The 23105-nt window shown below is 59.2% G+C and overlaps 1 protein-coding gene across 6 annotated transcripts in view; it reads right to left on the reverse strand.

The window, feature by feature from the left end:
• Positions 1-639: 639 nt before the first annotated feature.
• The window catches only part of LOC115521566 (RAP1 GTPase activating protein), a 65957-nt gene continuing 43491 nt past the window's right edge, over positions 640-23105 (reverse strand). For 4 of the 6 annotated variants that reach the window (XM_030326870.1, XM_030326871.1, XM_030326866.1 and 1 more), the window contains 23 exons: positions 22091-22126; positions 20945-20992; positions 19977-20015; positions 19326-19511; positions 17079-17182; positions 16739-16817; positions 16327-16380; positions 15162-15245; positions 14855-14955; positions 14592-14721; positions 13394-13549; positions 12886-12957; positions 12156-12242; positions 11581-11718; positions 9568-9699; positions 7704-7781; positions 6686-6795; positions 5623-5736; positions 3959-4082; positions 2867-2969; positions 2418-2521; positions 2099-2140; positions 640-1685 (listed from right to left, as the gene is read on the reverse strand). In XM_030326870.1, the coding sequence (XP_030182730.1) occupies positions 2132-2140; positions 2418-2521; positions 2867-2969; positions 3959-4082; positions 5623-5736; positions 6686-6795; positions 7704-7781; positions 9568-9699; positions 11581-11718; positions 12156-12242; positions 12886-12957; positions 13394-13549; positions 14592-14721; positions 14855-14955; positions 15162-15245; positions 16327-16380; positions 16739-16817; positions 17079-17182; positions 19326-19511; positions 19977-20015; positions 20945-20992; positions 22091-22108 (2070 nt within the window). In that variant the 5' untranslated portion in view covers positions 22109-22126 and the 3' untranslated portion in view covers positions 640-1685; positions 2099-2131. The remainder of the gene's footprint in view (positions 1686-2098; positions 2141-2417; positions 2522-2866; positions 2970-3958; positions 4083-5622; positions 5737-6685; positions 6796-7703; positions 7782-9567; positions 9700-11580; positions 11719-12155; positions 12243-12885; positions 12958-13393; positions 13550-14591; positions 14722-14854; positions 14956-15161; positions 15246-16326; positions 16381-16738; positions 16818-17078; positions 17183-19325; positions 19512-19976; positions 20016-20944; positions 20993-22090; positions 22127-23105) is intronic. The other 2 variants (XM_030326867.1, XM_030326868.1) reach the window with 2 other exon arrangements.

The raw sequence follows: 23105 nt of genomic DNA on the forward strand, positions 1-23105 counted from the left end.
CCCAGCCTGGGCCCCCGCCTTGTGCACATGCCCCCCCCCCCCAACCCCGTGTCACTCGGTACCTTTGATTGTAACTGCCCTGCGCGGCTGAGCCCCCACCCCTGCCCCCATCAGTCCTGGTAAGCGATCCCTTGGCGCCCCCTGGTGGCCACATTGAGGAAATTCTTGGACTTCACTGAGCAAGAGAAAGGAGAGAGGGAAGCTGGTCTCTGAACACCCACTGTGAACCAGACGCTGTGCCGGGTATTTGATATACCCCGGCCCAGCGAACCCTCATCACAAACCCTTGGGAGAGGTACTACTGCTCCCATTTCACAGAAGTGGAAACTGAGGCTCAAGTTTCTCAAGGCCACCCAGCTAGTAAGAGATGGTACGGGGACTCAAGCCTGACTTCAGAGCTGTATTCTCCACCCCTCCCCGCCCCCCTTGGAGATGGGGAACAGGGTGGAGGGGAGGGCAGCACGGTGGAAAGGAAGCACGCCTGGTGGTCACAGCACCCGTGGTTTGACCGTGGAGGTGCCCCCAGAGCTTAGCGGCTCTGAAGGGTAGGGTGCGGGGGACGGGCAGGCTGGTGCCTCGGCACCACTGAGATCTGTCCGGAGTCGGGTGGGGCAGGGTTCACACAAAGCCAGGCCCAACTCGGGGTACAATAGCGATAAATAGAATTTATTTTGTACAACTGTTACCGACATACACACAGCCACGGGGGCTTCCAAAATGGGTGTTGGGGCCGGAAGGCTGGCCTTTGGCGTGGTGCCTAAAAAGTGTGGACAGACACACACAAGGATGTGGACTCACAGCAGCTGTGCCTGGCTGCCCCTCCGTGGGAGTTGGGTGGAGGGGTCACAAAGGCGAGGCCCATAACTCTAGGCCAGCGAGACCCCGCGACCTGGAGTGCCCAGAGCATGGGATGGCAGGGGTTAAGCTGGGTGCTGGCTGAGAAGCCAGGGAGGTCTCCCTCCCCCCTAAGGGGGTCACTTGTCTGTCACGTGGAGGCAGTGGCCAGGGCATCGGCAGATCTGTGGTAGAGCTTGAGGGTCCAGGAGGGGCAACAGGCAGAGCCAGCTCCCAGCGCCTCAGCCCACCTGGGGTCCCAGGGAGCCCAAGAAGCAAGGGAGGGCAATGGGGGCCCCTGGGAGGACAATCCCCCATTCTGGGGCAGGTGCATGGAATCACAGTCATCACTGACCTCTGAAATAATCTTGTCCACGTGTAGCAGAGGCGCCCAGAGAGGGAGACTGACTTGCCCAAAGTCACACAGCAGAACCCATACTGGAAGCCAGGACTCGGGACTCCCAGCCCAGTGCCCATCCCACCACGTTTCACGTCCCACCGCCTCTGCAACGGGCTCTGTGTACACCAAGATATCTCAATCCTGCCCTCCCGTCCTGCTCCCCAGGGGTCCGGAGATGCACCCGGGTGTGACAAAGGGCCCGGAGCGGGGGCAAGCCAGGCCTGGAGTTCTGCTTCAACTGACCACTGCCTGTCCCAGCCTGGGGGGTGGGGATGATGCCAGCAGCTTCCCCCTCCTGGGTCCGGATGGCTCCGCCCCGCAGAGACAGTCCAGACAGGTGGCCAAGGCGGGGGCAGGGGACAGCCCACAGGCTGGTGCTGGCCGTGGGGGCAGAGGTCCTATCCACCTGGAGTTGACACTGCGTCTTCACCTTGTGCTTCTGCGGCCTCACCTGCAGGGTTAAGAGAGAGGAACACACCACGATGCGGGGAGACAGGAGCGGGAAGGGCCTGCCCCAGATCCAGGCTCTGGGTCTTTCCATCCCACCGGGGACCCTCCAGGCCCCTCCCTCCCGGCAACCACCTAGTCCCTTGCAGGCTCCCACCAAACCCTCCCGCTGACCCGTGGGCAGAGGTGAGGCAGCATTCATTAGCCCGGCTGCACAGAAAAGGAAACTGAGTTCCGGAGAGGGGCCGATGACCTGCCCAAGTCACCCAGCATTTAAGTAGCAGAGGATTCGAATCCAGGTACACAGCTCTCAGCCCAAGGAAGTGACAGAGGAACAGGAGGAGTCACCCCCCTCCTCCCCACTCCCACCCACTCCCACCCTCTCCCCCCAAACAAGAGCTGAGGACTGGGTCTGACCTGCTCAGTTTCACCTTCAGAGCTGGAGCCTGGCTAACAGCCCTGCACAGACAGAGTGGCAGCGAGGCAGGCGACAGGACAGGTGAAGACATGGGGCAGGAGACACAGGCAAGCAGAAGACACTGGTTGTGCCCAGGCCAGATGAGCCCAACCCCTCCTGGCCTCAGGGGGACCTCGTGGTCCAGCACCCACCCCTGGTCCCCTGGGACACCTGTCCCCTTCCCCCAACAGCTAACCCCCTCCTGGGTGAGTGTCCCCACAAGGCAGCCTCTAGGCTGGTCACATCCGCCCTGGCCAGCCCTCTGGCAGCTGCACGTACCAGCTGGGGCGTGTGCTGCTCAGATGCCTCCAGCTGGATCTTGATCTCGGGACACGCAGGGTCCCCCGACTTGCTGGCGTCGGGATGGGGTGACCGGGAGGGTCCTGGGGAGGGGGGCAGGAGGGAGCCACCTCACTGGCCGCGGGGAGGCACCAAGGAGATGGACGCATGGATGGGCGGTAGGCACTGGTGCTCCGCGACCCTGCCCCACCCTTAACTCCCGTCTTCACCCACCCCTCTGTCATCCTCCGAGACCCTTCCAGAAGCCATGAGCCCTCAACCGTCTTAGGCCAGATAATGACCCACCCACTGTCCCCTATGTCAGGGGAAGTCCCGTCACACACCCACCACCTGGGGCATGAGAAGTCATCTCGACCCTCTGTGCCTATCCCTGTCCCTCTCCTGCCACAAGAAGGCCTTGGCAGGGGAAGCTGTCTGCGGCCTGGTACCTGGGGAGCTGCCCCCACTCGTGGTGCTGACACTATCCTCCAGCCACGTGCTATAGATGAAGGAGTCCCGCTTGTGGGGCGTCCCTGAGGACGAGACGCTCTCCTGGGGATGGGAGGAAAAGGGAGGTTAGCCCTCGTCCGTGGCACTGGCTTTGCTTCCCTCCCCTCTCCCAGCGTCCTCTGCCTGCTGCAACCCACACACCCTCACCCTTGTGCCCCTGCAAAGAGGATGGGGGCCCAGCAACGTCTGCCCCGGGGAGCCCCGGAGGACAGAGTAGGAACAGGCACAGTCCCAGCCGTTACACCACACACCCCCACGCGTTCATTCAGCAAACATTCACTGATGTTCTCCTGGGCCAAACCGCTGAGAGAAATCAGGCCCGGTTCCCGCCCTCAGACAGTGAGGTCTAGGAGGCAAGACAGACTGTGAAGAACTATTACAATCCTAGAGTCTGAGCCCCACCGGGCAGGGCCGCGGTCTGCCCTGTTCCCTGCTGCACCTGCAGCACCTGGAACAGGGCCTGGCAAGGAACACGTGGCCGCTAAAGGTTTGATGAATGAAGAATGACACAAGGGTGCTAGGGGCAAAGCCCCGGGGGGCCTGCGAGAACATTAAACGGGGGGCGGGGGGTGGTTCCTAACCTACCCTAGGACTAGGCGGCTTTCAGAGGTGATGTGAGGCTGAGTCAAGAAGGATGAGTAGGAGTCAGTCGGACAGAGAGGGAAAGAGGAGGCAGGCAGAGTCTTCCAGACAGAGGAAATGGCAAGTGCAAAGGTCCAGAGGTGGGGTAAGCCTGGTATGTTGGAGGGACTGCAAAGGAGCGCAGATTGGCCGAAGTGGTGAGAGATGCAGGGGTAGGGAGGGACCAGATCTTCAACGGTCTCAGAGATTGGGTGCTCTGTGGGCAACACTGGGGAGCCATGGAAGGCTTTACAGTAAGGGAGGGTTAGTCTGCATTGCTCCTTTGGACTGGGTCCCCTGATCTCATCTCAGTCACACCCAAGCTCATGTTTCTGCCTGCAGCATCTACGGGGACCAAAGAGCCCCCCTCCGGGCCACTGCAGAGCGCCAACATTCCCTGGGCCTCTCACCAGGCCTGTGTCATCCGCGTCCACACCCTCGGTCTCCTCCACCACGCTGGCGAAGCTGCTGGCACTGGACGAGGAGCGGGAGAAGTCCTTCAGCACTTCGGCTCTCTGGGCTGCCGTCTCCGCTCTGCCAGACAGCACCCCGTGAGCCCACGTCTGCTCTGGGCTCCTCCTGAGCCAGACCCCGGTTCCCTGCCCCGGGAGGCCCAGCCTGCAGCCGGCCAAGTACCTCTGTGTCCCCCATGACGGCTGCCTAGGCCTCAGGCTCCCCACCACCACTGTCCTTCCTAATTCATGGATCTGAGCATGCCCCTCCCCTGTACAAAGCCCTCTCGTGGCTCCCCGTTGTCCCAGATACAGTCTAATTTCCCTGGCTTGGCATTCAGTAATAATAGTAACTATTAACAATAAAACTATGGTCTAGTGCATGCTTGACTGGGCCAGGCACTGGGTCAAGTGCCTTTGCCCGAGTGGTCTCATTGCTATCATTATTAGACCCGCTCTGCAGATGAGGAAACACTGAGGAAACACCGTTCAGAGAGGGTGGGTGCCCAGCCCAAGGTCACCCAGCCATAGGTGGGAGAAAGGGGCTTGGACCCGGGCCTTCCAACTCCACACTCTACTCTCAACCCTCTCAGTTTTGCTCCAGGCCCAGGACTTTGTGTCTCCCGCCTGGAGTCTCACTCCTTCCCTCAATTCCCAAAAAGCAAATTCATCTTTCAAAACTCAGCCAAGGTTTTGAAGCGTCTCCTCCCTGATTCCTCCTCTCAAGGTGGGAATAGACCTCCTCACTCTGGGTGTGCGAGCCCTGTCTCTCCCTGTCCCTGCCATCCATTCCCGCTTCTCTGTTTACCTGCCTGACTCTTCAGCAGAGCACAGTCCTCTAGAGCCACAGCGTTGAAGGGAGGGGTGGCCCCTCCTGCGTCCGTTCTTCCCCACCCCACCTCTTCACGTCGTACCCACAGTCAGGTTCGAAAGTCTCACTCCTCTTAACTAAAATCCCAAAGGCTCTTTCCTGGCCCCACTGATGGTAAAACGCAAAGTTCTCAATATGGCTTCCAAAGCCTGGCTCTAGCCCCTGCCCACCTTGCTGACCTCATCCCCGACATCACCCAGCACAATGTCCGCCAGGGCCCAGCTCCTCGCTCACGCAGCTCCGACCATGCCACCCTTCTTTCAATCCTTCAAGCACGCCTCAGGGCCTTTGTGCTCGCTGTGCTTCTCTTCCTTCTGCCATGCCAGTCCTAGCAGGGCTGGCTCTTCACTGAGCTCTCAATTTAAGCCTCCCCCATATCTGGATGTCTTCCCTGAGCACCACCTACCCCCCGCCCACCTGATCGTTCCCCACTGCACCCCCAGCTTTGTTGTTCTCTTGTGGCACCGTCTAGAAATAGCTCATCAGGTCATGCTACTCTGGACTGTCAGCTCCACGAGGCAGGGGTTGTGTGTGCCCAGCTCACTGCTGGACCTGAGCCTGGCATGGGGCCCGGCATGAATGAAGCTCTCAGTGGGTATAGGTACGTGTCAACGGAGGGCCTGCGAGAGTACCCAGGCCCCCCTGACGCCCTGGTGTGGCAGCACCAATGCTCCCAGGCAGCCCCAGGCCCACGCAGGGACTGGAAAGGGTGAGTCCGAGCCCCCTGGCTCGGCGTGCCCCAAACCCCAACCTGTTCTTGGTCGTGGGCATCTCTGGGGAGCTCTGAGTGGATGAGTTCTCCGACTTGGGCTCTTGTGAGACGTGCCCGCTGTCTGGGGTCTTCTGGCCGGCGGGGGGACTCTCCCTGCGGGGCACACGGGGGCAGCGGGGGGATTCAGCACCGGGCCTGGCACCAAGGGTAGAACGAGGCCCAGGTGGTGAGAGAAGGTCACGGGCGCCTCCTGCCTCGTCCCCGCACCCTAGATCCTCAGGGGCCAACCCCAGAGCAGGCCCTGCAGCTCCCTGGCTGGCCTGGCCGACGAGAGGAACAGGCAGTGATGGAGCGCCCTCCTTATCCCTGGTACGGATAAGGAAACTGGAGTCCAGAGATGGGAAGGAATCCGTCCAGGGACGCACAGCTAGGACATGGCAAAGCCAAGGCTTAAATCCAGGGTTCACAGGATTCTGGGCTCTCGTGGCCGTGAGGACGGCACCACCTCCGCTCTGGGGGCTCAGCGCACCTGCCCTGCTTCATGCGCTCTACACCATACCTCTGCCGCAGCCCCGGGTTGTTGCTCATGTGCTTGTCCTCATTTTCCAGACTGGGACAGTGGGGCTCAGAGAGGTACGGTGACTTTTCCAGGGTCACACAGCCCCAGTGTGGTAGAGACAGGACTCACATTCAGGAACTATCCTCCGCTTCCCAGGGGCTGTTCCGCTGCTCGTATGGCGCGCTGCCTGCACCCTGCCCGCACAGACGCATCCGCAGACCCCCACAGACCAGGCCGTAAATCCCGGCTCTGCCTCTCCCGGGTTGCGTGACCTGGGCAGGCAACTCCTGAGCCCTCTCCCCTACAGCGTCTTGACATGCAAGGTGTGACCCCCTGGGGAGCCACCAGAACCGCTGAACCGATGAAGGCATCTCACGTTAGGTGACGAGCTGGCCCTGGGGCCTGACACACAGCAGGTACCTGACTGTCCCCAGAAAGGGACAGGGAGCAGAAGAGTGGGCACTCCCTCCTGCCTGCGTACCTTTGCCACAGCACGGGGGTCAGGGAAGGGGCTGGGGGTGACAGGGGACCCATCCCACCCACCTTTTCTCCTGCACTTCCTGTATGTTCTCGATCCCGATGGCGCTGCTGCGGCGAGAGCCAAACGGGCCCGACTTCTTCCTCGTGGGGCTCTTCCCAGGGACGATCAGTGACTGCAGGGAAAGGGCCCAACTCAGTGCCCACCTGCCCTGGGAGAGCCACTGTCCCCCACATACCACCTGGGGCCCTGCTGCCCCAGGCCCTGAAGCAGAGGCAGTGAACAAGAAAGAATGAGAGGAATGCCCATCTCCAGAGACAGCCCTGCAAGTTAACAGAGAGGGAAGCAGGCCTGGTGAGGGCGAGGGCGCTCGAGATCACATAGCAGGGCAGCGCCTGGAACCGCATCCCAGGCCGAGTCCTCAGAATGGCTACCGGCTCTCGGCCCCTCAGGGGTATCATGGGACCTGAAGCCTCAGGGCAGCGGGGAGACAGTGGATGTAGCAACATAAGCCCCTGCCCCACCTCGGAATCTCCAAACTGGCTGGGGGAGATTCGGGCCCAGCAGTTGCAAGATACCTTCCCTCCCCCGGTTTCTAACCACACGAGGGGGGGGGATGCCCCAGGCACCAGAAGCATGCCCCAGCTTCTCCGGGGAGGCGGGAAGGCGGGCCCCAGGGAGGCACGGAGGGGCAGGAAACCCTAGGCCAGTTCATGGTGCGGAGGGGGAATCAGGGCAGAGGAGAGGGATGGAGGTCCATGCAGAACTGGCGATATTGGGGGACGTGCGGCTGGGCATAGGGTCTTTGGGCACCAGATTCTGGCAGGGACTGGGTGAGGGTCCCCAGGGCCAGGGCAGGGCCAGAAGCCCCTGGTGGGGGGCGCTGGCTCTGACACAGGTACCAGGCCCCAAAGCAGGTGCTGAGTGCCATCAGAGCTGCCGGCACCCCATCCTGCACACCCCCGGGCCCAGCCCGGGGGAAGGGGGGGGGGCAACGTCCCCAATATGGCCTCCGTCCTGAGAGCGAGCAGAGAACAGCACGTGCAGGCAGCCTCCAGAGCCGGCGGCCCCGCGGACGACAACCTCTTCCACCGTTCCTATGCCTATGGCACTGCCCCGGCGTCCGAATCTACTCGCGCTTTTCCCGGGAATAAGCAATGACTGGCAAGCAGCAGAGGGCAGGGGCGGAGAGAGACAGACAGACAGACATGGAGAAAGACAGAGAGAGATTGAGATGGGGTTGACAGAGAGGGACACGGCCAGGAAGGGGCGGCACAGCGGACGGGGGAAAGATTGGCCAATAGACAGAGACACAGGTAGGGACACGTGGGGGAACACACGGAGGTCACAGAGTGAAAGACAGACAGAGAGACAGAGATGGAAAGAACGGGGAGGCAGAAAGGAGGAAGCAGGGAGAGAAAAGCGTGGGGAAAGAGGAAGAAGAGGAGGAGGACGAAGGTGTCAGTGGGGGGGAGCAGGAGGGAAAGAAAGAGAAGGGAAACCAGGGAAAATGCAGACGGTAGAAGGAAAAGGAAACAGCAGGAGAGAAGAGAGTTGTACAAAAAACAAAAACAGAAACGGGTCTGGTTACTGCCATGGTGGGTGCTGCTGGCCTGGCCCGGCCCCAGGGCCCCTTCTACAGCACCCACAGGAGGCTAGGCCACTCGGCGGGAAGGGAGGGGGTGGGCCCGCTTCTCCAGTGACAGTGGGCTTGGTGACTGCAGGACGGCAGAGGTCCCGCCTTGTTCCCCGGGCCGGGCCAGACCATGGGGCAGGGGTGGCTGGGGGGTTGGGGGTTGGGGAATCTCCTGCCATGTGACACGGCCTTACAGCACTGAGCACAGGGCTTGGCATGCAGCATACAGCGATAAAGGACAGAAGTAAGGACGGACAGATCAGTGGAAGAAAGATGGACGGACAAGGAGGAGCAGAGTTGCGTGTGCAATGCCAGGGGTGGCCACTAGGCGGCGGAAAGCCGATGAGCCCACAGCCGAAGGCCTCACCCACCCCGTGCGCCCAGCACCCCCGCTCAGTGTTAGCAGCAGAATCCCACAGAGGCTGGCAGACAGGAAGTAATCACACAGCAGGTGCTCACACAGAAGCCCAGTTCCTGACACACAATAGGGAGCCACAACCACAGAGGCCCTGACACACAGTAGGTGCTGACACAGCAGTCTAGGGCCAGGGACACAGAAATAGATGCTCACAGAATAAATGCTCACACCACACAGCTCACTTCCTGGCACAGAGTGCAGATTCACTGATATCCAGGGCTTGGCACATATCGTGTGCTCAGTCAGGAGTTCATCTCCTGACATACGCTGGGTTCTCACAGAATAACCCAGGGCTGGGCATACAGTAGATACTTACAGAGTCGATGCCCACACAGCAGCCCGGGACCTGACACACAGTAGGCGCTCATGGAAACTCAGGGCGGGCCCACAGTAGATGCTCACACAGTACACGTCCACACGGCAACCCAGGTCCTGACACAGTAGGTGCTCACATAGCAGCCCAAGTCCCAACACACAGGAGGCACCCACCAGCATCTCAGAGCCAGGCACACAGCAGGTGCTCACACAGAAATCCAGGTCCTGACACACAGTAGATGCTCCCGGCAACTCAAGGCTTGACATTAGGTGCCCACAAAGCAGCCCGATTCCCAGCACATGATAGACAGTAGGTGCTCGATAAAGAGTGTCAGATAGAGAGAGCCCCAGAGCTGACCCACAGAAAGCCACCTGAATAAGGGGCCAGGAGGAGGGAAGGGGGCTGCAGGCTCTGTGCACCTCAGTGTCATGGCCCGGACATTGGACCCCCATGGAGAGCAGTGGCTAGACTGAGTCTAGAACCCAGGCTGGGCACTCAAATGCCAGGGCAACGGGAGGAGGCGGGGCCGGGCCTCGGAGGCCGGGGAGAGCGGAGGGCTACTGGGGGTGGCACTCACTATTCCAGCTGCCTTGGCCAGGTCGGGGTTGTTGGGGGCAAAGCTCCCGCTGTGGCTGGTGGACACGGTGTTGGGTTTCTTGTTGCTTAGTCCCATGGCATCCATGGACTGGCTGCGGCTCCGGATGACCCGCTGTGAAGGTGGGGTGGGAGTGGAGGCGGCACAGACTTCATGAGGTCCCACCCCCCCACAGAAACCCAGGAGCCCAGGCGTCGGGCCCCTCCCCACCAATGCCACTCCAGGGGACCCCCGGAAGTCCCTGCCTGTGAGGCCCCAGGAGAGGTGAGTCCACATGGTGCCTAAGGGCAGTTTGGGCCTCAGCTCTGCCACCAGCCTGCTGGGGGCTGCTGGGCAAGCCACTTCACCTCTCTGAGCCTCCCCGGGACTCTCATGTGGCTGCTGTAAGGACTGCAGAAGATGCTGGGGCATGAGCCAGAGCACGCAGAGAGCCCTCCAGAAACCTCAGTTTCTTGCTTTTAGGGTCCTTTAGGGCTTCCTCTCCTTGCTTTTCTTTCCTCCTTCTCTCCTTTTCTTCCTTGCTTTTTTCAGCCAGTCTACACTGAACATTTCCTATGGGGCCAGGTACTTTATTCTCATTTTCTCACTCAATGCACCCTACCAGGTGGGCATTATTATCATGCCCATTTTACAAATGAGATGAGCCTGGAACCCAGATGCCAAATCACATGCCCTTCACTGTGGGCTCTACGGCCTCTAAGAAATTCTTTGACCTAATCCGGCACCTACTAGATTTGAGACCACTGGAGCCCTCCCTCAAGAGGCCCCAGACCCATGTTCACCCCACCCATTCCCGGTCTCTGGTGGGCACAGGCAGGGCTCTCCTCAGGCCCCTTTCTCAAAGAAAGTCTGTTCGCCTAAGTCCAGGGCAGGCCCGGGCAGCTGGGCCAATCCCCTCATGCAAACCCGCGTCTCCAGCTTTGCTGTCTGCCCTGGGGTGACAGTGAGGCCCAACCAGCCTGGCTGGGCACCCAGAGGATGGGCAGCCCCCCTCCTGGGAGCGGAGAAGGTGGCAAAGGAGCCACAGCCTGGGGACCTGCAGCTTGGGGGCGTCCAGGCCCTACGGGGGAAAGAGACACTCCCTCCTCCTCTCTCACTTTGGACAGCAGTTGCTGAGGTAGGTTGGCTTTTGAACTTACGTTGCACTAATCTAGCTGCTTTACAAATAATTCTCAACAGTTGTATGAAGTAAACGGCCATTGCTCTACCCAGTGGATAGAGAAACTGAGGCTCAGGGGTGCCTGGCTGGCTCAGCCGGAAGAGCATGCGACTCGACCTCAGGGTCGTGGGTTTGAGCCCCATGTTGAGTGCAGAGACTACTTAAACAAATACAACTTGAAAAAAAAGAAACGAAAGAAACTGAGGCTCAGAGGATGCTCAAGCTGGTTAAGTGAACCCAGGCCGTCTGTACTCTTAACTCTAAGATAATGCGGAGACAGCCATGGTAGGTCACACAGGCCTAAGGTCATACAGGCCAGGTTCCTCTCCTACAGCCACTCAGTTCACAAATGGCATCTCAGACTTCTGTTTCTCTCCCTCAGTGAGGACGGAGACCTCCTCCTCCCCTCTCTGCCTGCTGACCTGGTAGCCACCACGAGAGGCACCAGAGGCACTTGGTTGCCGCTCAGAGGGCTCGAACCTTCGCGGAACTCCCAGGTAGACTCCACCCCCAAGCCTAGGCCCCGCCTCCAACCATTAACTCCTCCCAAGTCAGAGCCCCACCCTAAAGCCTAGGTCCGTCCTGAGGCTCGCTGTCACCTAGACTCTCGCTGTCACCCAGACTCCACGCCCAGGTACTTGCCACCTAGCTCCTAGCTCTTCTCACGTCTAACAACCCCACGCCCAGACTCCACCCAGAGCTCCGCCCCCACCCGACTCCACCCCCAACGCGAGCCGCCTCTAGCCGCCCCTCCAAGCCTCGTCCATAGTCCCACCCCCGACTCTACCCCAGCCAGGTCCCAGTTTCTCTGCCCCAGGTAGACCCTGGCCCTTCACCTTAAAAGACTCGAAGAATCCGCCGCCCCCGCCGCCATTCTCCATCTTGTCCTCGTCACCGCCCAGGCCCATCATGGACTGGCTGTGGATGTGCAGTTCCTCATAGAGCGTCTCCAGGAGGGCAGCCCGTGTCCGCTCCTGTGGGCCAGGTCGAGGCCATCAGGAGAGACCCCAGCGATTGGCCCTCGGTTCTACAATTCGAATCCTGACCACCTTCTCTGAGTCAGTAGGGAGTGGGCCTGGGCCCCGGGCCCCAGGAGCCCATGCTGGCTTCCCTGGGACCCCCACCTCGCAGCTCCAGCAGCGCTCAAGGCTGCTCATGTCCCAACCCACGGTCTGCCCCTTCCCTCATGGTGTGCTCTGTGCCAGCCTGCCCACCTGCGAGCACCTCCTGGGACATTCCTCACATACCCCTAGAAATGCCCTAATTCCTCTCCCTGGACCACAGCCCTGCTGCCCCTAAATCCAGACAGCTCTCCCGGAGGCCAAAGTCTGAACCTGGCATTTCCCTCCCCAGGGGCAGGGCTGAAATGCCAGGTTGCAGGCAGGGGTTCAGCCCAACAGCCCATCCTCACCTCCAGTTTGGCAAACTTCTCTGCCTTGTAGCAGGCATATTCAGCATTGATCAGCTTTGTCAGCAAAAACTCCTGGAACTCAGGCCCCTGGGAGCCCCCGAGCGTGGAGAGGAGAGAAAGGGCTCAGGTGAACACAGAGACAAGGGGCTGGAGCTCCTGAGCCGCACCCTGCTGGGGCCCTGGGGCCATCCTCATCTCTCTCAGAAGGGGGCCTCCTTGGCCTCAGCCCCCCAGCCCAGGTACCTGTGAGGGCCCCCTAGGCCCTTCTTGGTTGCCCACCCCTTGGAAGAGCAGACCTCACAGATGCAAGGGGCTGGCTGGGGTCTCCCACTGCCTCAGTCTGGGGGAGAAGTGAGGGGCCTGAAGCCAAGGCTCGAGGTGTGGCTTCTGAGAGATGAGAGAAATGTGTTGCCCCCTTCCCAAACATTTTAGAAGGAAGAAGACTGTAATTGTCAAAAAGATAATACAAGTTAGGAAGGGCCACAGAGCCTCTATGAGAAATCTAAAATAATGATGCAGATTGTTCCCTGACTTTATAAATAAAGATCACAGTGTGTATCCATCCGTGTGAATGAGAAGCCAGTCCCCGGTGACAGGGTTAGGGGAGCCCAGCTGCCCTGGCACACAGTGGGGCCTCAGGACCTCTTACAGCAGACTGTGCACCCCTCCTTCGGCCCCCACCCATTTTGTCCTACTCTGTCCATGACTGGGGCTGGGGGCTGCCCCTCACCTTCCTGAACACAGCAGGGTCCGGGAGGGGGGGCCCAAAGAAGGGCACGTCGTCTCTAGCGGTGACAGAGACCTGGAAGGGAGAGCAGCAGTCTCTGTGGAGTCCCCACCCCAGCCAGAGACCCCTAATTCATCCCTGGCCTGCCCCCTGCTGGGGAAGGTTCAGTGACTGCAGACTGGGTGAGTGAACCCCAGGATTTCAGCTCCTCCACCCTTGGTCCTGAATTTGAATGGTGAGAAAGGGTGGAGGCTCTCAGAGGTCACAGAGGATAGGGAAGGCCTAGGAGGCTAAAGGGTAGAGCAGGGCAACCAGCTCCTTTGAGGCGGGAAAATTGGGGGAGCAGGGAGGGTGGGATGGGAATCCCCCATCAACAGAGCAAGGGGGGTGCTCAGAGCCCTCTGGACAGTCCCCCTATTTACAGGTGGGAAGACTGAGGCTCAGAGAGGTCTCAGAGTGACTCAGGGAGGGGCTGTGGCTGAGAACCCTGGGAAGCTCCACGATCACCCACCTTGTAGAGCGGGCCATCGGGCCCCCCGCCCTCGGCCTGCACCACCACATAGGCATGCAGGAAGTTGGATGCGATCATGTCAGGCACAAAGGGTGTGTTCTCATCCTGGAAGACTACAGCGACAATGTCGTTCCCGATGTGCCGCTTCCGCTGCAACTGAGCACAGGGCCACAGGCCTTCACAAGCTGGCCGGAGAGGGGCTCCCTGGGCACGGGGGAGGGTGCCCGCAGGAGTGTGGGAGGGCTTGGGGTAGGCAGAAGGGCACGTCTAAGAATTTGCTTCCCCTCAAAACAAGGTCCTGAAAAACTTGTTTCAAAATTATTTTAGTTTGCTTGGAATCCCGAGACAAATGAGGAAACTGAGGCCAAGAGAGCAGTGACTTGCGAGGCCCTGCGGTGAGTCAGAGGACTCGAACAAACTCAGGGCTCCTGGTCCCCAGGCTCTACCTCCCAGCCCTTCTCCTAAATGCCCCACACATGGCCTCTCATGAGCAAACGGGTTCCGCTCGGTATACACTCATGTTGCTGAGATGAACGGAGGATCTTCTTAGAAGAAAATCAAAAGACACTAAAAACAAATATTTCCATTTTTCTCACATTACCCTTTTATCCCCCTGGGGTGGGGGCACGGAGGAAGGTAGACAGCCCTGCAGGCAGCCTAGGACAGGAGTTCAGCTCCCAGAATATGCCCCACACTTCCTTGCCTCCAGGCCTCTGAAGAAGGTGGAAGCCATTTTCTCCACCTGGAACATTCCCCCTCCTTCTCCCAGCAACTTTGCAGGCTAAAAATCACTTTATCTGGAAAGCTTTTCTTGACTCCCACCTCTGCCACGTTTAAGTGCCCCCATGACACCCCACAATGCCCCTTCCCCCCGTAAAAATACTAATTCACACTTATGGAGCTCTTGATATGTACCAGAGACTGTTCTAGCCACTCTAGATGCATCCCGTCTTATGCTCACCTATGAGGTAGGTGCCATTATCATCCCCATTTCATGGATGTGGAAACTGAGGCTTTCCCAACACTGTAGCAGCTTGTCACCCTGCCCCAGCTAGAGCCCACGAGTTGGGAGAATGGATCATTTCCATCTCTATATCCCAGGGCCCCCTGAACCTGGTGTGGTGAACACTGAACAGACAGGTAGATGCGAGGGACAGGAGGACAGGTGGGAAGCAGGTGGGGGGGGTGCCCAGGCTACCTGCTGGGCGTCCCCTTCTGTGTAGGGCAGCTTGGTGGACACGTGAAACATGATCTCCTTGTTGCGGAAGTTGCAGTACACAGACTCGGTCCCCGTCTGCCCGTGGGTCACGTCCAGGCCTCCTCGGAACCTGCCCCGGCCCCCCCCAGGCCATGGCTCAGTCTCCAGCCCCAGCCAGGCCTCTGTGGGGCCAGGACAGGGGCTCCCTCCCTGCCCGAGGGCACGGGTCCAATTAATCGATGCTTGTCCCGCCTAATGCTCACCCTTTAAAGTCCTGCAGTTTGACCTTCTGGCCGAGAAATTCAAGAAACTCCACGAAGGCAGGGCTCTCCTCATTGGTGCTGAAGAGCTCTTCCTCGGAGGTCTGGGGACACATGGAGAACTGAGGTCACCGAGCTAGCGCCGCTAAGCAGCTGCTGTCCCTCCCCCCACCTGCACCCAGAGAAGGCTGGGAGCCTCTCACACCCCACCCCCAGGTCCTGGGAAATGGAGTCCCTGGGCAGGTGCTCCCAGTGGCAACACATCCACAGCCAGGCGGGTCGGAGGGCAGGGAGGAGAAGGTGAGCGCACCTGCCCCAGCTTCTGATAAATGACTCCAAACTTGAAGTTATTGCTGATAACATGCTCATCAAAGGTGACGATGAGGCGGGAAGCCTGAGGGGAGAGGGTGATGGGTGAAATAGGCCGCTTTTTTAAGTTGCCATTTGTTGCTCTTCGTGCCAAGCACTGTGCCGCGAAGTTTACCTGTGTCATCTCATTCAGTCTTTAGGACAAGCCCACGAGGGAGACAATGCTGCTGTTCCCATTTCCCAAAGGAAGAAACCAAGGTTCAGAGAGCTTAAGTAACTTGTAACTTGCCTAAGGTCAACTGCTGACAAGTGGCAGCACTGGGACTTGAACTCATGTCCAAAGCGTAAGCTCACTGCTCCTGAGTGTTGCCCACAGGCCCCCTGCCCTATTCCATCCACTCTGTAACACCTAACTTGTTCCTTGGCTCCTCTGTAAACCCACAGCGTCATTCTAGAATGAGCCAAGTCTCACCAACTTGAGTGGAGCCTTGAGAAGTAGCCCCTTCCCTCACCTTGGGCCTCAGTTTCCTCTTTTGTACCCAAGAGGTAACGTCTGATTTCTGAGGCCCCTTCCTTTGGGGGACCTCTCCTGGACCCCACCACCCCTCTCCTCACTCCAGAATTCAGTCAGAGCCACAAGGGCTTACATGCCTTTCGGGGCCACCTTTTCCGGGAAGCACCCCTGACTCACTGAAGACAAGCCACCATCCCTTCCCCACATGGTCATAGCACCTCAAACCCAGCACGAGAGCTGGGAGCGTGGCTGCTGTCTACGGGGCAGCATTTACAGAGGTGCCTGTGTTATTATTCCCCCTCCCCTTTTCCCCTTGGGTCAGAAGGCAAGGCCAGTGGAGTCCCCTGGCTCAGGAACACTGACTGCCTTGGGAGGGTCCCTAAATGGCATTGAGAGTAAGGCCGGCCTCCAAGGCGGACAATACCAAGTTTGAAGGCAGGCCTCCTTTATCCACTGTGCATCGCCGGATAAGACACAGAACAGTTCTGAGCCTCTGCTTCCTCTTCTGCAGACTGGTGACTTTGCAGCATTGTTGTGAGGGTTAACTGAGAGGACTTACGGGAGACACCCGCTACACAACAGGTGCCCAATAAATGCCCAGTTCCCTCGTTCCCTACCCACCCCAGTGAGCAGGGCCCAGATGCAGCCATACCTTGGGGTAGAGCACAGGGTAGAATCGATCCACATTCACATCTTCACACACCAGCTGCAGGAAGAGAGAAGGGAGAAGCTGAGGCTGGGGCCTCAGGGCCTCCCTGGCCACCGGCTGCGCGGGCTGGAGAGGACAGCAGCAGAAAGGAGAGGGAACAAGAGAGTTTGCAGCAGGACTAGGGGCTCGCTGTTGCTCAGAATGGGGTCTCCTGTATCCGAAGGTGCTCTAAAGTGACCCAAAAGCACCGGGCAGGGGACAGGAGCCCAGAACACATGGCAGCATGCCAACGTCATGGGACACGTGAGAGGTGGGACCTTGGAGACAGGGCTGCAGCACACAGGGCTGGGATGTGGGGCTACAGATGACAGCGTGCCAGCTGTGTGCCCACCTAGGGTGCCCAAAGACGCCTCACCTTTGCCATCTGGACCACATTGGGGAACTCAGTGAGGCAGGAGATGGGGATGACATCATGGTGTGTCCGGCACTTGGTCCTGGGAGGAGAAAGCCCGCGCTGAGGGGCGAGGCAGTGGGAAGGAGAGATGGAAGGCCCTCCACACACAATAGGGGCAGAGGGGACACACCCCAGGGAGGACCAGAGGTGACGATGGGGCCAGGCCTGGTTGGGGTGCTAACTTGCTGAGCAGCCTCAGGCAATTCCCTGCCCTCCCTGGGCCTTGGTTAGAAGAGTGGGCTCTTAGATGACAAGACCTCAGCCCCTGCTGCTGTCGCAGGGCCCCTCACCCCACCCTCACCTGAGCAGCAACCGCAGGTGCTCCTGGTCCCCGATGACCTCGTACTTGAGTGAGAAAACAAGGTGGCCCAGGGCAGTGTCCAGTGAGTAGTAATTGAAATGCTCCTGTGGTGGGAGGAGGGGGGGCGGACAGAGGGCAGAGCTGAGCTTGGGGCCTCCAGAAACCAGGCCAGAGAGCCAGCTCGCTCCCAGATGGGGGGCTTTCACCCAGCAGCTGGTGTCATGGCTAATGGCAGACTCTGCATCAGACGGCTCTGCCTTCAAATCCTACCTCTGCCACCTGCCAGCTGGGGAGCCTGAGAAGGTCACCTCACCTCTCTGTGCCTCAGTTTCCCGTTCTGTAAAACGGGAGGCCAACTACCTCGTGGGATGCTGGCAGGCGCTGAAAGAGATAAACAGTCTAGCATAGAGTAGGCGTTCGGTGAAGGTTAGTTACTTTGGCTGTCGGGGTCCTCATCAAAGTCAGGACCACATTTGTACCTGCCTCTCTGTCTCCCAGCTCCTGCTCTTCTCGGGCCTGGGCACACAGTAGGTGCTCAATAAAAATACTCTGATTGATTGCTCAATTTGTGGCTCTCTGGCCCCTGAAGCCAGGGCTCGTGAGAAACAGGAAGTGAAACATCTCATGAACACACTGGGCGGCTCACCGGACAGGTTCCCACCCTCCTGCCTCACCTGGAGAAGCTACAGGGTTGGGAAGAAATCTTGCAGAAGGCCCGAGGGGAAGCTGTGGCAGGAACGGTACCCCCAGAGAGGAGCCCGGGGCTGGCACCTCCAGAGGGGGAAGTCCTCAAATCAAGGGCAAGCCAGGAGTGCCAAGATATTCCACCTCAGCCCGGCCCTGGGCTCCCCCTGCTGGCCCTGGCCCTGGCAGTGGGGCTGGCTCCCAGCCACACCCTAGGAGTCATCCTGGAAGTCAGTTCTGTTGAAACGTGAACACCTGTGCTCAGAGGGCAGGAAGAGAAGGAGGCAGGGGCAGGGGATGTGCCCCACAAATCTGCAGCTCGGGGACAGTCTGAGTGGGCCTGGAGCCAAGAGTCCCCCTCAGCCCTGCCTGGGGACAGAGTGGCGGAAACCCCCAAATGCTTGGCGCCATCTGCAGAGAGGGAGTGGCAGGTCCTTGGCAAAGAGGGCTGCGCTGAAGTCCTCGAGTCCTCTGAGCCAAGAGCATAAACCCTCCCGGCATGTCTTAATGGAAGGTCAGCTGGAGGTAGGTCCAATTCCTGGCTCAGTAATTGTGTGACCTTGGCCAAGAACTTCACCTCTATGAGCCTCAGTTTCCTCTTCTGTAAAAACGAGAGCAATCCTGATCTCACAGAGTAACTATGAAAATGTAGTAATAGCTAACGTTAAGTACTTACTATGTGCCCGGCATGGTTCTCTATACTTCACATGTACTTTTGTTATCCTCATTTTTACAGATGAGGAAACGGGCTCAGGAAGGTCAAACGACTTGCCCAAGGTCACACCATCAATAAATGGAAGAGCCAAGATACACACGCAGGCCATGAGACTCCAGAACCCACACCCCACTCCACCAGCTGGGCTGGAGACGGACAGAGGTACAGCAGCTGGCATGGGGCCTGGCACGCACTAGATCCCAGCATGGGACCTCCCTCCAGCTACCACAATCTCACCCGGTAACTTCTGCCTGGAGCACTGCTGGGTGACACTCTGACCAGTTGTTACTGGGCAGGATCCCTGCTCTGGGGCTGGAGACGGGGCAGGGGTTTGTGCCAAGCCAGGTCAGGCCATGACACTACACTAGTCTCCCAGCCCTGACCTCACGCTACCTGAGGGCAGGGCCCGGGTCTGTTTGGTTTGCTCCTGCACTCCTGGTGCCTAGAACACGGCTGGCACACAGCTGGTGCTCATTATTTTCTAACCTTGACTGAGCACTCACTCTATGTTGGACCCCATTCTAAATACCTTACAAGCATCGTTCTCATTAAAGCTGTGCAGCATCCCCCTGAGGTGGGTGTCATCACCCTCTCCGTGTTTATGGATGAGGAAACAGAGGCACGGGGAGGGTAAGTGACTTGCCCATTGTCCCACGTAGCAAGTGACAGAGCCAGGATCGTGCCGCGGTAGTCTCTGATGTTAACCACTATGCCATAATGTTTGTTGAATGAAAGCGTGAATCCACCACAAATGTTCCGGGACGTGGGACTCAGGACTACCACCCAGCCCCAGCCCTTGGGTTTGGCTCCCTCCCGGGCCCAGCCCCCAACACCAGCGGGCCACCCACCTTGCCAAGAAAGTGCTTCCGGTAGATGCGGGCTGTGGGGTTGCACTCGAGCTTCACCTTGGTCGTGGGTGACTGCAGCGGCTCTGTCTCCGGGATGCTGGTGATTTCGTGGTTGGTGCCTTCAATCCAGTAGCCCCCGAACTGGGGCAGCAGGATGAGGGGGAAAGGTCCTTCTCGCCCCAGGACCTGACGGAGGACTCAGCTGAGAGCCACCCACACTGCACCCTACCAGGGCCCCAGGACACCCCCCAACTCAGACCCAGGGTCACTTCTGCCACGGCTTAGGAGAGCTAGGGAACAACCCAGAGCCCACGTGGACCCCAGGGCTTGCATCCACCCCCCACCAGCGTACTTGCTCCAGCCCTTTCCCTCCTACTGCAGGCACAGACCCAGGCCACATGGAACCCCCTGTTCCAGTCTCCAAGAATGGGGACTTGGTTCGGGAAGGTAGAGCTGGGAGAATGACCTTGGCCAAGAGGCTGAAACGTCGGGATTAAAGGCCTAAGGGTTCACATGGACTCTAAAGACTTGGGCCAGTAAACTGAGGCCCCAGAGCCCATGGCAAGGTCTATGGTCAGGCTCCTGGCAGGGAGGAGGACCTGAGAGTCCAGACTCGGGGTGAGGACGGGCTCAGGGGGTCCAGCCAGTTACCTCATGGACGCTCGGATAGGGAATGTAGTCCTCCTCTGTCTACAAAACACAAGCAGGCCAGAGACCCAGCTGGGGTGGGACCCTCACCCTTTACTTACTTCCAGTCTCCCCAGAATGCTCCATTGCTCAGCCAGCCACCTGGGCTGGGAGTGTGGATGGGGCTGTGTCATCTCCCCAGGGCTTCCCAGGGGTGACCCCATGAGGCAGGGGCTGAGCAAGCTTAGCTCACTGAGTGCTGGCAGTCTCCCCTGGGTGTCTCTCTGCCTGGGGAAAAGGAGGCTCACCGCCTCCCCAGAAGAAACTCCGGGACCAGTGATTCTCAGTGCATCAGAATGGCCCTTGAGGGCTCCTTAAACATGCACTGCTGTGCCCCATCCCCAGTTTCCCAGGGTCTAGGTGGGGCCCAAGAGTTTACATTGTAATAAGCTTCCAGGTAATGCTGTTGCTGCTGGTTCAAGGACCACACTTTGAGAACCCTGCTCTGAACAACGAATCAGGCATATGCTCACAAGCCCCCTCCTCAACCCTCACCTTGAAGCCCTGGGCGTCCCCCTGTTCCCTCCCAGGCCAGCCACCAGTCTTCTTGGATTGTTGAGGTCCCAAATCCAGCATAGAACCGCATGCCTATCTGGAGGGGATGTGCAACTCCCACCCCAAGAAAATTCTGAGTCTAAACAAGAGCCTCCCTGCATCTCCTTCCATCCCCCGCCTCCTCTCAGTCTCCTCGCAGCAGGCTGGGGGGCAACCAGGCCATTCCTCCCATCTCCTCCTCTCCTCCCCTCCCCATCGCCTTCCCAGGCAGAAGCCTCCTGGGTCCTGGGTTTGAGTCTTCCTGTAACTGCTGATCACGATTGGCGAGAGAGTCTCCCCAACCCCTCCAGGTCCCAAGGCCTTTGGAGAGACTGTTCGGGAAGCAGCACAGGCAGACGGCCACAGAAGGGTAGGGTGGGGCCACGGTTCCAACCTACTTTGAGGGGTGGTGGGAAGGAGCATCGTTGTTCATCCATCCTGCTTCCCTGCAAAGAGAAGGTAACACGTCCCGTTACACGCCCCCCCATGCCTGTTGCCAGCGCTCCCATGGGAGGCTCATACCTCTTCCTGTGAAGGGGGAAGCCAGGGCTGTGCAGGGGTACTCCCAGGGCAGGGTGTTGGCCGGCTCTGTTACTCAGGCCTCTGCAGGGAGGGCTGGGGGCTCTGTGCAGGAGTGTGTGCCACTGGGGCTGGGGGCAGGGGTGGTGACAGGGTTGGGGGCACGCACTAGTGTGTGAGTATGGGGCAGAGGCCATTGCATCTACACAGATGTGTGTTTTTTAAATTTACTTACACAGATGTGTGTTTTTAAGAGACAGAAGGAGAAAAGGACAGAGAGAGAGAGAGAGACAGAGGAGGCGAGAGGCGGAGAGAGAAAAACTACAAGAGGCAGAGAAACAGGAAGGGGCAGAAGAGAGGGTTTGGATGGTGAACTGACATGGGGGGGAAGCTCCTGAGGTTTGTTCAAGTTGCCCCACCCCCACCCCCGCCCACCTCCCAACATGTACCCATGCACCAGAAAGAGGTCTGGGAAGACCAGGGCTGGGCATGGAAAGTGGGCAGGGGTCAGGCCGAGGGTGTGGGGCACCTCCCCCTGCCTGTGGCACAGCTTCTGGTCACCCTGTGCCTGGTATCTGTCCCTTCTCCCATTCTACATGGGGATCCTGTAGAGCCTGTGACGCCTCTCAGGGGGATGGGAGATGTGTCTGTGGATGTGTGGGTGTGTGTGCGTGTGGGTGTGTGCGGGAGATGTGTGTGCGGATGTGTGTGGGGGGGGATGGGGGGATGAGGCACCGAGCCCAGCCCTGCTGGGGACCTCCACAGGAATGGGAGAAGGGGAGACACAAGTGGGGCCTGGGCCTTGGGTCAGACAGGGAGTTAGCACTGCCGGTCCCCATCCTCTACTCTGACCCCCAGACCGAGGGCTCAGGAAACTCACCGCCGCCATCTCCTGCCAGCACAGTCTGCCTGGGGCTCCCAGCCTGTCCTCAGAGAGGCTGCAGGACTGGAGCTAGAGCAAGGGCCCTCACCCCAGCCCACCCCTCTCCTTGGCTCCCCGAAAAGGGCGACAGAGCCAACCTCACCTGCATCTTCTCAATCATGTCAAACAGATCTGTGCTCTGCAACAGAGACGGGGGAGGGCAGATCAGTCCTCAGGTGGCCCAGCCGACCCTGCTAAGTCCCCGAGGAGTCTCCACCCACCTCTGCCCTCCTGGTTCCCCCAACCCTGACTAACCACGTGGGCCTGTCCGAGCAGCAAGAGGAAGTGGAAAGGGCATTGCAGAAGGGAGCTCCATGCAGCTGACCAGCAGGCCCTGACCAACTGCTCAGTGAAGTCAGCCCAGGGATCCCCCCCTGGCCCTGTAAGCAGTATGGACTGGGCGGGGGGGCTGTTGGGAGAGACAGTGCTGGGATGTCCCATTGGCCCAACAGCTGTGTGAGTCCACACGCACCCCCTCCCCCCTCCTGCTCCAGCCAGCCTCTCCCAGTGCCAGCCAACGGCACACACAGGGTTAATCCGGGCATCTGCCAGCTGTGCTTGGCAGCTTCAGCCTCCTGGAAGGCGGCATCCTTGCCTGCTGGTGGGGTTGGGGGTTGGGCCTGGGAAGCCCCCAGGGTCTCTAGGACAGTGCCCCTCCCCCAGCACTTCCAAGGCCTCAACTCTTTTGGCTCCTGCTGCCCAGTGGGGGCACTGCCTGAGCTCACATACATGTGCTATGGGGTTGTGCACCAGGAAACACATTCTCTCTCTCTCTTTCTCTTGCTTGAACGCACAGCCTTGTACACCAATATTTAAACACACTCTCACTGTACCAAAGAAACCAAACAGACATAAACAGCCCGCCCCCAAACCCAGGGGATCTGTGCACACCAATCCTGAGCCGCAGAACCGTGTGCTAACAAATACACACGGCAGCGTCCGAAATTACACAACAGCACACACACATAGACCCACGTACCACAAAGCCACACACACAGATGCAAACCCACCCCTGTGCAAATGTGCACACCAGTAATCGAACACGAAGCTCACAAACACCACAAAACCACTCTCGCACCTGTGCTCCGAAAGACACGATCGCAGGCGCTCGCAGACAC

This window comes from Lynx canadensis, chromosome C1 (genome assembly GCF_007474595.2).
Source record: "Lynx canadensis isolate LIC74 chromosome C1, mLynCan4.pri.v2, whole genome shotgun sequence".
In the NCBI taxonomy this organism is placed as follows: domain Eukaryota; kingdom Metazoa; phylum Chordata; class Mammalia; order Carnivora; family Felidae; genus Lynx; species Lynx canadensis.